We start from the raw sequence: 16,533 nt of genomic DNA on the forward strand, positions 1-16,533 counted from the left end.
TGTTACTATATTCATCTATACAAGCATTATCTTTATGTGCATCAAGTCCCATGTATGTGTATCAAGTCGTCACTACATTTATTATATATTCTGTCTGAGTTATATTTATACAAAACTCAAAACTTGAAAACAAGCTGCTTTTATAAGTAATGTGGATCCAGTCAAGACTATTGAACTTGAGGCTTGTCAGTGTACCCACAGGCTGGACACATTGAATGTATGTGCTACAGAAGGGGGTTGTGTAATGTAATTAGGTAATCACCTACTTTGTAGCAAAGGCAAAGACACCAAAAGATAACAAGAGGTATTTGTTCTGTCCAGGCCTCCTGCCTAAATACAGCGTGACCTGCACAATCAAGGTCATTCAGACCCCGTGAAGGTCTGAAATTGTTCAAACAAGCTGCTATTTCATTTATTCGGGATCAATAACAATCAGCGGGCTCTTTGTTACAAGCACGGAATAGATATTTGTCACACAATATTAATGTACACACAACAGTAAATTTACTGTGGCATACTCTTTCTAGCTCTTGATGCAATAGATGCAAATTGTTTCTGTAATTTGTTCCCAGTTTACTTTTTGGCATTACCTCTGACTCTTTAGTACATCAGCACAGACCAATCAGTAACTGGAACATTTGATTGGCAGTAGGAGGCAGCAAATAGAATGTGAATGATCCAGAAGCAGGCTTTACCAAAACCTTATAAAAGTCAGTCTATTTGCAAGATAGTTTTCACAGCATTAGGTGTTGTTGCAGACAGCTCTTTGCTGTGAACCATGGCAATGAAGTTGATTTGTGGTTGTCTTCTGGCCCTTGCCCTGCTGGGATGTCTGGCTGATGCTCAATATTTCCAGAAGCCCCAGCAGCCCCAGCAGCCCCAACAGCCTCAGCAGCCTCAGGCTCCAAAATACCCACCACCGCCACCACCACCTCAGCAGCCTCAGGCTCCAAAATACCAACCACCACAGCCTCAGACGCCACAGGCTCCCCCGAAAAAGTACACGCCTCAGCAGCCTCAGCAGCCCAAGCAGCCTCAGCAGCCTACAGAAGTATTTCACTCATGTGAAGTGGCTGACCACTTCAAGATACAGTGTGGGGCTCCCGACATCTCTGCTTCAGATTGTGAAACTATTAACTGCTGCTTTGATGGACGCATGTGCTATTATGGCAAATCTGGTAAGTACTTCCTATTTTCTAATTAAACTACATGGATATATTTCGAAGCCACCTCAGTTCAGCATGAACCATGGTCTTTGATTTAAAACTTGTTGTTTTTAGTGACTCTTCAGTGCACCAAGGATGCCCAGTTCATTGTAGTGGTCGCAAGAGATGCCACCCTACCCAACATCGACCTGGAGTCCATTTCTTTCTATGGAAATGATCAAAACTGTGCCCCTGTTGGCACAACTTCAGCTTTTGCCATCTACCAGTTCCCTGTCACTGCCTGTGGCACTCTCATGACGGTAAGGACTACGTCTCATTTGACTGATTTGCTTTGGATTCATTTTGATCAGTTAGTAATAAATATTGAAATACTGCCATTTTACCGTAGGAGGAGCCTGGTGTTATAATCTATGAGAACAGGATGTCTTCCTCATTTGAAGTTGCTATTGGACCTGCCGGAGCCATTACCAGGGACAGCCAGTATGAGTATGTGTTTGTGTTTCTTTGAGTTGTCTCAACAGACTGACCTTGACTGACACAGCTAGAATTCTCAGAAGAGGATTAGTTCATTGTGATATTTTAAAACTCTGCCTGACTGAAATTGTGTTTCTTCTCCCAGGCTGCTTGTCCAGTGTAGATATATTGGCACCTCAATTGAAGCTCTGGTCATTGAGGTTGGTCTGGTTCCTCCTCCGCCCCCAGTTGCAGCTCCAGGACCCCTCCGTGTGGAGCTCAGGCTGGCCAACGGAGAGTGTGCTACCAAGGGTTGTGTGGAAGGTAAGTGTGAAAGAGGTATCTCTGCTTTTAGGCTCTTTTGGTAGTGACTGTGTCAACAACCAATCTTTTTGCTTGAGCAGAGCAGGTGGCCTACAACTCCTATTACCTGGATTCCGACTACCCTGTCACAAAGGTGCTCAGGGATCCTGTGTACGTTGAGGTCCGAATTCTGGAGAGGACTGACCCCAACATTGTTTTGACTCTTGGAAGATGCTGGGCAACAGCTGACCCTTATCCTCATAGTATTCCTCAGTGGGACTTGTTGATTGATGGGTAAGAGTAAGTGTCTGACTTGGAGATTTGTCATGCATTTTGCTGCTATACTCATTCCTCTTTTTTAACACTCACTCCTCTTAGCTGCCCCTACCGTGATGATCGTTACCTGAGCACCCTGGTCCCTGTGGACGCCTCATCAGGACTCATGTATCCAACCCACTACAGGCGTTTTATTTTTAAGATGTTCACATTTGTGGGAACAGGACCAGCAAATCCAGGCAAGGGAGGGGCTGCAGATCCAGAGATCATGACTCCTCTGAAGGAAAAGGTAAAGGTTCCAACTATCGGGAAAAAGCGTTTCCATTTTTTAAGTATCATTTCAAACAACGCACTTGTTTTTCTCCAGGTGTATATCCACTGCAATGCAGCTGTGTGCCAACCCTCTCTTGGAAATAACTGTGAACCTAGGTGCTTCAGAAAGAGTGAGTAGTTTTCATTTTGATGATGTACACTCTACCAATATGGTACAACTGTTTTTCTAGTTTTTGACTAAGATGAAAACAGGATCTTAGCAGATCATGTTTTACTTGTGTTCTAAACATCATGGTTTGTGGTATGAAAAAAAAAGCTCTTAAAAGATTAATTTGAAAAATAAATATCTCCGTTTTTATTTATTTTCCATAATCATGCTTTTTTGGTGCAAAATCATGAAAAATGTTTTTACCAAGAATTATGCTTATCTGTCTGTATCTGCAAATGACCTATTCATGTCTTTACCAACATATTCTACATCATCTACTGTCTCACTTCACCCCTTGTCTGTCAGTAACTGACCATTGACATGTCTCCTACACAGGGAGAGACATCGCTGCTTCATTCCAAAGAAGCTCCAGACCTGAGACCACTGTGGTTACCAGTCAGCCAATTGTCTTCATTGATAGTCAGTAACAAAGCCAGACAGAACCTTTCTTATGAAATCTCTGTTCCCGATTCGTACTGAAAACTGACTGAGTTTGAAATAAATATCCAAGTTGCTGAGTGTGTTGTCTAATCTTATCAAATTTATTTTAGATAAACCATATACACTGTACAGAAGTTGCCCAAAGCTACTAATACTGAAATACAAACATGACCATGCCTCAACGTGAGGTTTACAACTATGAGACCAGATCAGACACTGCTGTGTGTTGTCACAGAAATATGCGGAACCCAAGATAAAGACACAATTAAATGTGTGTCCAAAAGTGCCCCACCTTATTGTAAATTCAATTTCAATTTCTTCATAAATCTAACCCACTAGATTAATCAATCGACCATGCCCAAGCTAAATACACTACCAAGTTTGGGCATGTCACAGTTGCATGGCAGTGTGTTTTCAATCAATAAATACATTTTGATTGGGAAATAAGAAGCATAAACACTGCTGGGGAGAGGCAAATACACCTTTAAGGCAAAATACTTCTTTCTCACCTCCATGACCCTGGATTAGTAAACCATGTGCACAGATGTAACATAAGTTCCCATGTCATCAACATAATGTGTGATGATAGTGGCGATGTGACAACATCAGGGTGGGAATTAGTGTATGTTGGTTGGGCAACTGCCCTTTTTTGCTTGAGCCCCTGCCCCAAGAAATGTCTGTGCATAGCCCTGATTTAGGTATATTTAGGTATAAAGTAATTAACGGTTTTAAGGCAAGAATTCACAGTAATGCAAAAGAAGCTAACAAATAACAGGCAGATGATTCCCTACCAGGGGATTGGGACCCCCACAGTTGGGACAAAATGAATGTAAGGGACCCATGGATGTATTATATAATAACAATAACAAATCAATCTTATTATTATTACAATAACAATAACAATAAGTACAATAACAGTACAATAACAATATATCTTATTATAGATCCATGAAGGGACCACATGATGAATACAGAAAATAATAACAAACTAAGATTTATTTCACAGATATTTTTTAACTATCTTTCTCTTTTTCTTTGAAAATGCTGAATAATTTTGCTTCTGAAAATTATTCCAATAGAACACTGCTTACTGAAGAGTGACTGAGCTCCACATAAATTGTATGGTCGGTAGACCATAAAAAAACACAATATTACCAGGAAACATAGCTGCACAGAAATGATTCATTTGTGTTCTCCACGGAACCAATGAGATGTACGTCATCATCATGAAAAAAAAATACTTCGTTACCCACAATCCGTCAGCATACAGGAAACTGACGTGTAACGTTACCAACCAGTGAACGTTGCATAAGAACGCGGAAATAAATGCTGATTGGACATTGAAAACGCCTGTTTGGCTTACTCCAAATCGCAGGTCTCGGCGCGTGCAGGGAGGTGAAACCGACATCTGAGTATATAATAATTTATATATGACCATCAACCGCCCCTTCATGCGATTCACACCACCCAGCTATGTTTGGCTCTTCCGGTTAAGTAGCTTTACTGGCGAACTGCGTTTGTCAGTGAGTACCACCTGCCGTCTGAGCCCGACATTTCACACCGGTCTTCCTTTACTGTTCGCCAGGAAACTCATGATGCAGTCGAGTCAGAGTGTGGCCACCACCACCCGCAGTAGCAGCAGCAGCAGTTACGGTGAAGGGGGTTTGGAGAATGCAGATAAGAAAGGGCCGGGGCTTTTTAGCAACATTCCTACTGTCACAACAGAAGACACGGGTCCCCCACTGGAGAAGAAGCGCGTGGGAAGCACGCTTGTCGTTAACGAGAGAAAGTTAAGGACCCCGAGTCCCCTGTTTGGGGCCAGCGGTGATGACGACTCTGAGGCAGAGTCTTTCCGGGATGGGAGAACCGAGGAGGTCGACAGGGACACCAGGGACAAGGCGTTTGGGTGGTGCAGAGATTTTCTGTCAGGCGCGTGGAAGACCGTTAAAGAGGAGGACTTTCAAATTGGCATCGTCAGGTACTTAATGTCATTAACAGCTTTACTGTTCATAGAAACATAATGATAGTCTTATCGTAAGCATAGATAATCACTCTGTGTACATTTACATGTTGAGGGACCACTTTTGTGTGTCCATGTTCTCCAATAGTGACTTTATAAAGGACATTGTTATCTTGTAGTCCTTTAATAACAGTGGTTCCAATCCCGTTTGACTTGGAGTCTATTTGAATAATGTAGAGAGTAGTTCAAACTGAGGATGGTTTACCTGATTATCTAATTTTACAGTTTTTTTTTTTTTTTTTAATAAAAGTAGGGCTCAATTGTTTTGTCTTTCACATGGAAATCTAAATCGGAAATATGTTTGCTTGAATGTAATTTTGCTTTTAGAATAATCTGGTGAGGTTTAGAAACATTTTCGTTATGATATTGCCACCCTTATTTTGGTCCTACATGTTGTGATATTTATCCCAAATCCATAATCCTCGATGCAACCCTCTAAATTGGAAAGTAATTAAAACGGATAGAATAGAATGGATTGCAAAATACCTGACTCTTAACCTCTTCTATGCTGTTTTAAGTTGCCAATGAACTCTGGAGGATGTCTTCTATTTGTGATGTCTGACATAATATTTATGACTAGACACAAACTTTGCTCTGATGCTCTGTTTTGCAGTGGTGGCCTGAGTAATCTGCTGTACCTGTGTAGTTTACCTGACCATGTGAGCTCTGTGGAAGAGGAACCTCGCCAGGTGCTCCTCAGAGTCTACGGGGCCATCTTACAGGTTCGTCTGTCATGAAGTTATTTACCCATGAATGTGTGCGTAAAGGCTAATTATAAGAGGGAGAAAAGTATAGACCTTTATTGAAGTTAATCAGCCGTTGCAGTGTCAATGTTGTGCCAATGAAGTTGTGATCTAAAATAAACCTCAAACTCTCATGTAGGGAGTGGACTCTCTGGTGTTGGAGAGCGTGATGTTTGCAATACTGGCAGAACGACAACTGGGGCCAAAACTTTATGGCATCTTCCCCCTGGGGCGCTTGGAACAGTACCTTCCGGTAATATCCACACACGCACACACTGTGTGTTTCTTCTGACACTTGTTCTTAACTTTAATCAGAAAAATAGTTATTGTTCTCTTTAGAAGTATTGCGGAAAACACTTACTAATGTAAAAACATCATTTCTGTGCAAATTTCAAATTTCTAGTGTAATCAATGTTTCTGTGTGGAGGAAGCACTTGTTCAAGTGGTCATTTTTGTGTCACTGTTTTCCCAGAATACCCGCATGCGCACGGACCAACTTTCAGATCCAGCCATTTCGGCTGAGCTTGCCACCAAGTTGTCCCGTTTCCATCAAATGCTAATGCCCTTCAACAAAGAGCCAAAATGGCTTTTTGGGACCATTGACAAGTAAGATCTCCTTCATATCTTTCTTCTTCTGTCTTTCTTTTTTTTTTTTAAGATGATAAGACATACTATGAGGAGCTTTTAACTCTTTGTGGAACCATCTGAAGTTACAGTTTTCAGTCCAGAAAAGCCTATGTTTATATCTTTTCTTGTAATGTTAAGCAGTGGCTATATATTCGCTATACTAGCCAATTAAAATCAAGTGAAAGGAGATTTTTCTTTTGAGATTCTGCACATGCACGGAGAGGTCAGGATCAGCAAAGAGAGAAAAAAAGAAAGCAACGTATGTTGAGCTTAAAGCCAGGTTGTTGAATGACACAAAGCGGACTTTTAACCTGGCTAAATCACCATGGTAACTTGTGCTCCACACCTTACCTGGTCCAGATTGAATTCGGCTGTAAAGCACCCCATTCTGCTGATTATTTTCCTACTGGTATTCTCTGACAGAAATACATTCTCGGCTATATATGAAAACTTATAGGAGTCTAATGTTGTGTTAGTAATTCCACAGAACAAAGCCGTGCAGTTACAGTGCCACAAACTGTATGCATCACATCAGTACAAGCATTAATTATGCAGTTAGCAATGCAGGAAATCTGACCCCACTCCAGTGTTCCTCCTTCTGTTTTTCATGTTTGCTTTAAATTTGAACAATAGATTTCACAAACACTGAAAGAACGATGAAGGCACAGCAGCTACGATTTCATAACTGGTCCTGTTTTCCTGTCAAGTCCCTTTTTTCACACTGCTAGCTTTGCAGCTATGACACAGATAAGGAAACTCAAAAGTGTTAATACTTACTGCTTAATAACACTACTTGTAGTCTTAAGTATTAATCCCAGATACTTTTTAGTCAGTAAATGCATTTTATTTTGGTTTGGTCCATAAATATTAAGCGATTAGCACTTATTCATCATTAAGGTTCAGTTTCAGGCTAAAACACAATACTGTTGATATCATGTGTGTCCTGAGTAAACATTAAAGTCCTATTATATGCAGTTGTCAGAAATAATGGGAAGGCACCATGAGTTCGTCAAATGGCAAAATTCATAGATTTATTTATTTATTTATTTCGGTGATTAGTAGTTGTCTGCAGCATTCAGCATCTATTTATCTCCTTTAGATACATGGATCAAGTGATGAAGCTCAGTTTTACACGTGAAGCACATGTGAAGAAGTACAAGAAGCTGATGAAGTACGACCTGCCTGCTGAGCTGGAGAGCCTCCGGTAAGTTGGCGCACAGGATTCAGACTAATGAAGCCAATGGATTATACATGCTGTTCACATAAGACAAACTGTAGGACGAAGCCTCAAGCATCCTTTCTCCACTCCTTCCAGTACCCATCAGTGTAAGTGTGGGACGGTGCAAAGCAAACCCCTCCTGATCCAGAGTTATGTCCGTTTCAGAATTGCTTTGAAGGAAAATAGCAGAACTATGATGCAATCACTCTTGCCTAAGCCAGCTGCCAGCTAGACGTTTTTTAGTCAGAGCCGTCTCATATTACACACTGTTTTTCTTTAAGACTTCAAGCAGAGTGGCAGATGTTGCCTGTTTCGAAACACCACCAGAAACTGCAAAGAAACCAACACGAGACATCACATTGGGTTACTCTTCTAGCATGTGCTCGTCATGTTCGTGTAAGGGTGTGGCAGTAAAGCCTAAAGCTTTGATTCAGTTCTGGTTCACATAAGTGACTTTTAAAACAAGATCAAACTTACTTTTGAGGACATAAATGATATAACTTTTGACTTTGTTAACTTTGAAATGTGTTTGCATCAGTAGATTCCTAACTAGTGAAGGAAACTAGTCAGTAACATTAGATGTTGTATTGATATGAAAATCTTAATGCTTATAACTAGAGATTTCTCATAAATGGATATTTGTTATATTTGTGCATTTCATCACAGGGACTGAACATGCTGTATTTTTGTTTCCAGTCTAACAGCTGACCTTTGTCCTAGTGACGGCACGGCTCCACTGCAGACTCGGTCCTCCTGGCAATCTGACCTCAGCAGCCAGTGATAATCAGCCCAGTGTTTATTGTCTGTGTTTGTCTATCAGCACGTGTTATCTTGTACATATGAAAAGTCCAACACTGAGGGAAATATAAGACGTACTTGTTCAAAGAGCAACTCTGGAGCTCACAGACAGTACGGGAACACAAAGAGGAATCAAACTGAATCTATACGTAGATGTTTTTAATTACTTAGAATACTTTGAAAGTTGTGGATTAAATGAAATGTTTGTGTTTTTAACAGGATTTAGCGTGTATTCTCTTTGCTATTTTATACTCAATTTAATATTTTTTTTGTGTTTTAATTTCTCATAAAGAAATAATAATACCCTTTTCTCTACAACAGTGCGTTGCTTGCAGCGACTCCATCGCCAGTGGTGTTCTGCCACAATGATGTCCAGGAAGGTAAAAAACTTTCCCTGTCCCCTCACAGCTCCATTTGTCCTCACACCTCTAATTTGGGCTGATTGATCAATCCTCTGACGTCACTGTCACATTGCCTAGGAGGGCAGTGTGTTACATAAGTCAAAGGAAGGCTGCAGTTATTAATAGGGACAGCTCACATTCATATGCATCATCCTATCAGTGGAAATGAGCCTCTGAAGTAGATGAGGTGGCAGTCAGAGATCCTGGTTTCCAATTCTTAACAGAAACAACCTCAGCTGAACTTCCACACTAAAAGTATGTGGACACTGGATCCTTATACTACAACGTCTAGCTGTTACCAAAAAACTAGAATCACACTACATGTCTGATATAATTTATGTTGTATCTCAAGATTTATCCTACTGCAATTAAGGTGACAGACTCCAGAACAAAGGGAACTTCTCACATATGAATCCTACATATTCTACATTTAAGCTTTTTTTATTGTGAAAATAAATGTGACTCCTGCAGTGTAGTGACAGCCAAGGAAGTTCACATGCTATAAATACCTCCTTTAATTAAACATGTACGCACGCACATGCCAATCACTGATGCTAGGTGTGACAGCTAGGTGTGCGTGACTAGTCTGAATAGTTCAGGTACCTACCAAATAACAGAAATACCACTTATACCACAAAAACCACTGTTCGATTAGACTGCTCTCAGTTTTCTCAGTGGGGACAGTGTTAGTTTTCTCACTGTGCTTTGTTGTTTCAGGAAACATTCTGATGCTGGAAGAAAAGGACCAATCCTCCACAGACAGACTCATGCTGATAGACTTTGAGTACAGCAGTTACAACTACAGGTAAGTCATACGTTTGGTGTAAAGAAATTAGTTTAATTTCATCGCACATTATCAATAGTGATACTTTCAGTTCAGAAATAAGTTCTCCAAATGTAGATTGTTCTCTTGAGTGTTCGTATGAATAATAATGTCTTTTTGTGTGTGCAGGGGTTTTGACTTTGGGAACCATTTCTGTGAGTGGGTGTATGATTACACCTACAACCAGTGGCCCTTCTACAAAGCCACACCAGAGAACTACCCCACCAGGGAGCAGCAGGTCAGTCTGAACCCCTTACAGCTAAAAGAGACTGTCTATCTCACTTTGAACCAATCCTTATTTTTAATAGAGGCTCACAATAAAGGGATTCAAAAAGTACCAGAAAATACAAAACCTCAATTGAAATATTTACGGAGAAAATGTTCAACTTCAAGTTAAATTATATTTGTACAATAATTATTAGGTTAAAGTGATGATCTGGAAGGTTTCAGTTTTGTTCTCTTTGGCGGCACCTCATGGCGATAAACGTTAATTGCGGGAGTACACTTCCCAGATATCCAGACGTCCACAGTTGGCAGTTTTCCTCACTGATGGTCACTTTCCTTTTTAGACTGTTTGCCTTCATCTGAGCGTCAAATTTTTTTCTTTTTTTTGGATTGGCTTTGGATTTTCACTTGTTTTTGAAGTTGTATCTGTAGTCATCGATCTTTTCTTTGTCTGTTCAGCCATAGTAGATTACTGTTTACACGCAACACTCGCAGAGACTGGGAAAGCAGCCGCTTAGCTCCGCCTACCCTCTCTGGCAGACCAACCACTGCTGGGTGATGGAAAACGCGTCTCGAACTGGGCGCTGCTTGGGATTTTTTTTCTGTGCAGGTTGCACCAGACATCCAGTCTGCAATAATACTATATACTACAAATGGCAGTGGGCCATAGGCTCAATCACCATTGTGTTACCTCATTCGATAGATAGTGACTGAACAGACATTTATTTAAATGAATGTTCAAGATTAACACTTTAAAGTTAACATAGTATAACTTTAGGTAAACCTTTTGCTGAAGGACAAAGTCTGCTGTTATTTTAAGTGGAAGCATTTGATGAATCTATCTACTATATACTGCAGGGCTCATACTTTAGTACAAGTCTAGGGAATAGATGTCACAATGTTTTGTTCACACAGCGCCCTCTAGTGGTTAAAAGAAAGAAAGAAAAAAGATACACTTTCGAGTTCAAAATGCAGCCCTATTAAAAGCCGTCACACATTTGAGAAATCAAACAGTGATGTACTTTTTCCCCTTGGAGATGTTTTGTTAACCTAATGTTAAAACTAAAACGACTATTAGAATGGAAAGAAACTAAAATACATTTTGGTGCATTAGTTATTGTGTGACCAACTAAGGATGTGATAAATCCCCACTGAATAAAAGAGCTAACTCTATTTCTTAAACATCACAAATCTGTCTTTTTATTCCAGCTTTATTTTATCAGAGGTTATTTGGCAGAACAGAGACAATCCTATGACACTGCTGAACAGACACAGATTGAGGAGGACATGATCATTGAAGCCAACAGGTAAACACATGGTGTTCTTATGATTTACAGCTGTGGCGAACATGTATATAGATATAATTAAGAGTTATTCCCAGTGTAATTTGTCATCATGGTTTTTACTTTGATTTGTAGGTATGCATTAGCATCACACTTCCTCTGGGGGCTGTGGTCAATCATTCAAGCAAAGATATCCAAGATTGAGTTTGGATACATGGTAAGGAGACATCAGCTGCATACTACATTCATTTCAATTCACACAATAATGTTTGCTGCTCATGTATTTAATGTGTAGTACGCCTTGTCTCATAGTAAACCATACTGTTTTACAGGACTATGCCCAGTGTCGCTTTGAAGCCTACTTCAAGCAGAAAAAGCTCTACTCCTGAGTCCCTCCATCGTCTCTCGTTTATCCTTCCTTATCATTCTTAATGCTCAAGTTTCTCTATTGGGGTTCTTTTTCTGCCATGGGTTCTTTTAAACTCCAGTCCTATGCAGCTTTGCTTATGGGAAGCAATGTTGTGTGAAAGGTTGACATTTAAATTTGAACATGGTGCACAAGCTGATGCCTTCAAGTGATTTCCCCAGGTGTGTTTTTAGAGCAGGTGTAGCTCTATAGCTCTCCATGTTTTGGTTAACATTTAAGGTTATCTGGCGACCATTATTTGTAAGGTCCAATGTTGGTCACCACAGAATATATGTATTTTAATTTCAGACAGTAAACCTTACTGTAATAGTCGTTTTGTTTTTACTAAAGCAGTAGTATTGAGTTCAGTGTTGAAGGCTGTTGTCGTTCTCTTTGTTTTAGTTTCTTTAGTCATTCTACCTCACTTCTTTCTTGTTGATTCTGAGTTAGGGTGCATGATCCCAGCTGGGCCTGATGTAACAATATCAAGTGGGGGAAGCAGCATACTGTGAATATTCTCACCTAAATACTCCATACTTCCAAACACGTTGTCATCGGCCTTGAAACACATTGCCCACAAAAGCGCACATTGACCTGATGCGGTCAGCCACATACTAGGTTTTGACCTGTTTTTGAAATGTCCAGTAAAGTTATGATAAAAAAAATATACCTGCATTTATCATTATTACAAGAGGGCTACTTTATAGAGTATCAGTGTAGTCAACAATACGGTTAATTTAATCATTAGAACAGTTACAACGGGTAAACTTGTGGACTGTCCTGTCATCTGTTCAGATACTAACTTACCATTTCTTTTTCTCATTTTAAACTGTCCGCACATTTTTCATTGAGCTTATGTCATATTCCGTGCTCTCTATGATCATATGCAGAGCTTTTTATGTTCTAATGAATCCTCACTTGGAATATCTAAACATCTGTCATTCTTAACAAGTGTAAAAGATTAACTGAGGTGTTTTAGTGTTTTATTTATTTGGACTGTCCTGTCTTTAACGGGTTGCACTTCCATCAATCTCCGTCTTTATTCCTTGTTTTGCACGGAGCAGCATCAGTTTACCCATGAAGAAACCAGAAGCTGAACTGTGCCTCATTGACTATCTCTTTGTTTTTTTTAAAGCATAATCGTCCAAGCACGGTTTCAATCTCTGTATTGCCTTGGTCATGAATGCACTATTAAATTATAAAGGAAAATAAAATAAACATGTGCTAAGAATCTTTGTCAAGTTTTGTTTTTCTTTCCATTAACAATGTGTCTGTTTTAGAAGATATTTAAAAAATAAAACGCATACAGTAACTCTCATAACTGCAAAGAAACCTGAGTGCCCCCTGGTGACGTGCAGAGAGTTGACTGTTCCCACCTCTATGTCCTAAGAATAGACTGGCCAGAAAGCCCTGCACAGCAATAAGATCGTGGGACACTTCTCGATCGACTGGATCTGCTGCAGAGAAAACAGGAAGCCTGAAGTTAAAGATCAAGCCTACACTTTCTGTTGTCATGTGGCTCTGAATCTTTGCTCAGCTGATCCAGTATTTGTGCTGTCGAAGAACACGTGACCGTGAGAGCTGCAGCAGGGAAGAGGAGCCGACTAAACTGACTGTTCTGTGCTTTCTTTTTCCGTTGCGGCGGCTGTTTGGAATTCTTCTTCAGGGGGGCTCGTCTTTCCTTATTTGGTGGACCTGCAGTGACATTGTGAATGTTTGTTAAAAGCACTGGTCGTGTTAGAGTTATTGTCTAAAAACTGGACAACAAATATTTCTAAACACTGCAAGTAAGATGAAACACCTGAGAACATTTTTAATGACACTCTTGGGGTGGGTAACTTCATGGCTGAAATATTGTCTCACAAGATTTTTGGGTGCTTTTCCAACCATCGAAAATTGGGTCTCACCCAATGGCGTCACAGATAAAGGAACATGTAAACAAGCCTCAGACGAGTGGAAAACCAATGAAGCCCTCCGCACGTATCACAGGGGAGATAAAGATGAAACCATGGTTACGGTCCAAACCAGCGCACAAGCATTCCATGTGAGTAATGAACAGTAACCTACTAACAGTACTGGTTAATCAAAAACTAACTTACTATGAATGAATGATCCATTCTTAAGGTGGACCTGGGGAGACTCTCAGAGTGCAGCGAGTACTTTCGAGCCTTGTCCCAGTCCAGAATGAGGGAGACCTCAGAGAGCCTCATCCACCTGGACCACGTGTCCTCCTCTGTCTTCCATAATCTCCTCCAGTTCTCCTTCTATCACAAGTTTGAAGCCCCTCCAGAAGAGTTGTGCACGCACATCCAGGTACGCAGACTTCATATTTCATGTTTTATAGATATGAATCTCCCCAAATCCAACACACGATCCAACCTACCTCCTTCTTCCTGCCTCTGGAGGTCAGCAGCTATCTCCTGGCTGAGGCCTTCCTGTCAAAGTGCCTGTCAGTCCTGGCCGATGTTCTCAGCCCAGGTAACTGTTTGTCCTACCTGAGTCTGGCTCACGAGATCTGCTGTGCGGAGCTGAAGATGACAGTGTTCACCTACCTCAGTAGAAACCTGCTGGAGCTGCCTCACCTCATCAAGTATGCAACGCTTAACAGTATGATCACATGAAATGAAATCTTCTGACTTAGCTTGCTATATGTTTCTGTCTTCTTACTTCCCCTGATTCATACCTCAGGAGTCTGAGCAACGAAGAGGGGGCTGAAGTGGTCCACCTGAGAACACAAGGAGATCGACGTCTCTGCTTCCTCAGGAAAGAGAACCTGACTTCCTGGAAGGACCCAGAAACAGAACGTGCCCGACATATGTTCTCTCTGAAAGGGTCTGAAGACAGCGGAGACTGGTTTCCAGTCACAGAGCTTCCTTTCAGGGCTGATAAGTGGTGTTTCACTGCAGTGGTCCTGTATAACTACCTGTACATTATAGGAGGCTACCGGCACCGTGTGAAGAGAGGCTGGGAGTTCAAGATGGCTTCCTTTAGGTTTAATCCCTTTACTTACACATGGGTGGCCACAGCTCGCCTGATTAAGGTGAGTTAAACTCGCCGACATTTTCTCTGTCTTGTATAAAACACTGATGAAAACTGTCACCATCTGTTGCATCCACAGCACAGGAGGCACTTCAGCGCAGTGGCCTGTGAAGGCAGCATCTACGCTGTGGGAGGCTGGTACTTGGACTCATTGGTGACTCCAGACTCCTGCACTGCCCTTTACACAGCTGTGGAACGCTATGATCCGTGGGAGGACACATGGAGGTCTGTGTCCTCTCAGATGTCTTTCAGAGGGTAGTTTTTAGGGATGACTGTTAAACTGGCGTTTTAAATATCTGCCTCAGGTTCGTCTCCTCGCTGCCACTCACTGACTTCCAGTTCACCATGTCCTTGTCGCATGACGTGCCCCTCGCCACCAGCCTTGAACACTGTTTCTATGTGTTGGGGAGCATCCAGAGGACTGGAGAGAAACTACTGCTGCAGTACAACACAAGGGAAGGTAAGACAGAACATTTTCCTGCTTAGACAGAGGAGAATTTAAAGCCAGTACTTTTGGTTCATACCATTTCCTGACACATAAATGTGCATGTATGAAAAATCGGTACTTCTATATTCTCTTTGTTTGTTAGACTCCTGGTCTGAACTGCTTCCCACCCTTACCAGAGCAGACACAGACCTCCCTGCTCTTTACTTCCTGGGTGCCACTGACAAGCTGCTTGTGATTGGTGGGAATAATTCAGAAAATGTGGTGACATCATTCTGTGTGCAGTCGCAAAGATGGGGAGACGTAAGCTGTTAAGCCCACACCACCACTTCCTCACACTTAGGGATAGCTGATTAAAGCTCCTGTGAGGTTCTTTAGGTTTGCGTTGGTTTTTGGCACCCCCCTGTGGACAAAGTGCTACCTCTTATCTCTTTGCCGATCTTGTCCTGTACATGAATATGAAGTGTTTTTTAAGAAAAAAATCTCATCCTGCTTTCTTTTAACATTGAAACGTATCATTGGCTGTGCATCTTTGCCCTGAAAAATATAGAAAAAAGGCTGATTTGGCAGCGTGAAGTTAATCGCCTCTCCTGACACCAACCCCCCCAGCAGTGGTTACAGGCAATAAAAATAACTATGAAGAGATATAATCAATCTTGTCGCTGATGGTCTTTTTTGCTTTTGTAGCTCATATGGAGGCATTTCAGTCCGTTTCATAACCAGCTAAAACTCCTCACAGGAGCTTTAACTATCTCACACAAAATAAGCCTTTCCTAATCATGACTATTTGATTTACAATGTCATATATTTATGTAAGTCAAGATCTTACTGTTTCTTTTTTAGGCGCACAGGGCTGAGAAAGTGGCATTTGCAGGACAGGGGACGGTTGCAGGAGACCAGGTCCTGATGCCGAGTATAGAGCACAACTCTGTTGCAAAGTTGGATCTCCAAACTCTCTCCCTCAAAGCTCTCCCTCCTCTACCCATCTCCACGCGCTATGACGCAGTTTTTTATCTCCACTTTGAACGTAATAGTTAGGTTCTTTGCCATACTGTACACGTCACGTGATGTGTTTGAGACTGTAATTGTAGGTCTCATTCAAATGAGATAAGAGTGAGTCTGTGGTGGATTACTGCACTGTGTTCAAAATCTTGGTCCTTTTGTCTAAAGTATTTTAAGGGCTACAATCAGACTTAAGCCTTAAGCACACAAGTAACTCTGGGAAAAGAAGAATATAGTTAACTTCAGAACTTTATTGTAAAATATATTTGCATTAACCCATTGTTCTGTTTGGCACTTGGAAATGGAGCGTGTGCCGTACCTGTATATTCTGTATACAAAGACTTTAAGCTGGTCACCCTTGAATGTGAAACCAAATCTTAAT

General features: G+C 41.1%; 3 protein-coding genes across 4 annotated transcripts; all 3 read left to right on the forward strand.

Moving 5' to 3' along the window:
- The first annotated feature begins 778 nt into the window (after window positions 1-778).
- Window positions 779-3,188, forward strand: LOC138612471 (zona pellucida sperm-binding protein 4-like). Its single transcript, XM_069685733.1, has 8 exons — window positions 779-1,178; window positions 1,281-1,465; window positions 1,555-1,652; window positions 1,786-1,943; window positions 2,024-2,216; window positions 2,301-2,487; window positions 2,566-2,641; window positions 3,016-3,188. The coding sequence occupies exons 1-8, from the start codon at window positions 779-781 to the stop codon at window positions 3,105-3,107; spliced, it is 1,389 nt and encodes a 462-aa protein (XP_069541834.1). The 3' UTR covers window positions 3,108-3,188.
- Window positions 3,189-4,505: 1,317 nt separating this feature from the next.
- Window positions 4,506-12,200, forward strand: chkb (choline kinase beta). 2 transcript variants are annotated; one of them, XM_069686866.1, is made up of 12 exons: window positions 4,506-5,098; window positions 5,754-5,862; window positions 6,023-6,136; window positions 6,356-6,489; window positions 7,610-7,714; window positions 8,426-8,506; window positions 8,849-8,907; window positions 9,646-9,733; window positions 9,881-9,989; window positions 11,186-11,283; window positions 11,395-11,476; window positions 11,592-12,200. In XM_069686866.1, exons 1-12 carry the CDS (start codon window positions 4,551-4,553, stop codon window positions 11,646-11,648), a joined length of 1,584 nt encoding a protein of 527 aa, XP_069542967.1. In that variant the 5' UTR covers window positions 4,506-4,550; the 3' UTR covers window positions 11,649-12,200. The 2 variants fall into 2 exon arrangements, with proteins under 2 accessions (XP_069542967.1, XP_069542968.1); XM_069686867.1 differs by lacking the exon at window positions 8,426-8,506.
- A 1,272-nt stretch (window positions 12,201-13,472) lies between these two features.
- LOC138613465 (kelch-like protein 42) lies at window positions 13,473-16,472 on the forward strand. The gene is made up of 8 exons (XM_069687147.1): window positions 13,473-13,709; window positions 13,790-13,978; window positions 14,071-14,255; window positions 14,354-14,705; window positions 14,784-14,929; window positions 15,010-15,164; window positions 15,295-15,452; window positions 15,993-16,472. Exons 1-8 carry the CDS (start codon window positions 13,482-13,484, stop codon window positions 16,185-16,187), a joined length of 1,608 nt encoding a protein of 535 aa, XP_069543248.1. The 5' UTR covers window positions 13,473-13,481; the 3' UTR covers window positions 16,188-16,472.
- Window positions 16,473-16,533: the final 61 nt, after the last annotated feature.

This window comes from Semicossyphus pulcher, unplaced genomic scaffold, assembly GCF_022749685.1.
Source record: "Semicossyphus pulcher isolate SPU_LCO1_2020_fin unplaced genomic scaffold, fSemPul1.0.p SCAF_8, whole genome shotgun sequence".
NCBI lineage: Eukaryota > Metazoa > Chordata > Actinopteri > Labriformes > Labridae > Semicossyphus > Semicossyphus pulcher.

Excerpts from the sequence above, each read along its gene's own strand:
- LOC138612471 (XM_069685733.1), top strand. The coding sequence starts at position 779 with ATGGCAATGAAGTTGATTTGTGGTTGTCTTCTGGCCCTTGCCCTGCTG. Across the intron at positions 1,944-2,023 it reads TACCAAGGGTTGTGTGGAAG|AGCAGGTGGCCTACAACTCC; the intron begins GTAAGTGTGAAA and ends TTGCTTGAGCAG. Across the intron at positions 2,488-2,565 it reads TGACTCCTCTGAAGGAAAAG|GTGTATATCCACTGCAATGC; the intron begins GTAAAGGTTCCA and ends GTTTTTCTCCAG.
- chkb (XM_069686866.1), top strand. The coding sequence starts at position 4,551 with ATGACCATCAACCGCCCCTTCATGCGATTCACACCACCCAGCTATGTT. Across the intron at positions 8,507-8,848 it reads CAATCTGACCTCAGCAGCCA|TGCGTTGCTTGCAGCGACTC; the intron begins GTGATAATCAGC and ends TCTCTACAACAG. Across the intron at positions 8,908-9,645 it reads CCACAATGATGTCCAGGAAG|GAAACATTCTGATGCTGGAA; the intron begins GTAAAAAACTTT and ends TTGTTGTTTCAG.
- LOC138613465 (XM_069687147.1), top strand. The coding sequence starts at position 13,482 with ATGACACTCTTGGGGTGGGTAACTTCATGGCTGAAATATTGTCTCACA. Across the intron at positions 14,256-14,353 it reads GAGCTGCCTCACCTCATCAA|GAGTCTGAGCAACGAAGAGG; the intron begins GTATGCAACGCT and ends TTCATACCTCAG. Across the intron at positions 15,453-15,992 it reads AGTCGCAAAGATGGGGAGAC|GCGCACAGGGCTGAGAAAGT; the intron begins GTAAGCTGTTAA and ends TTTCTTTTTTAG.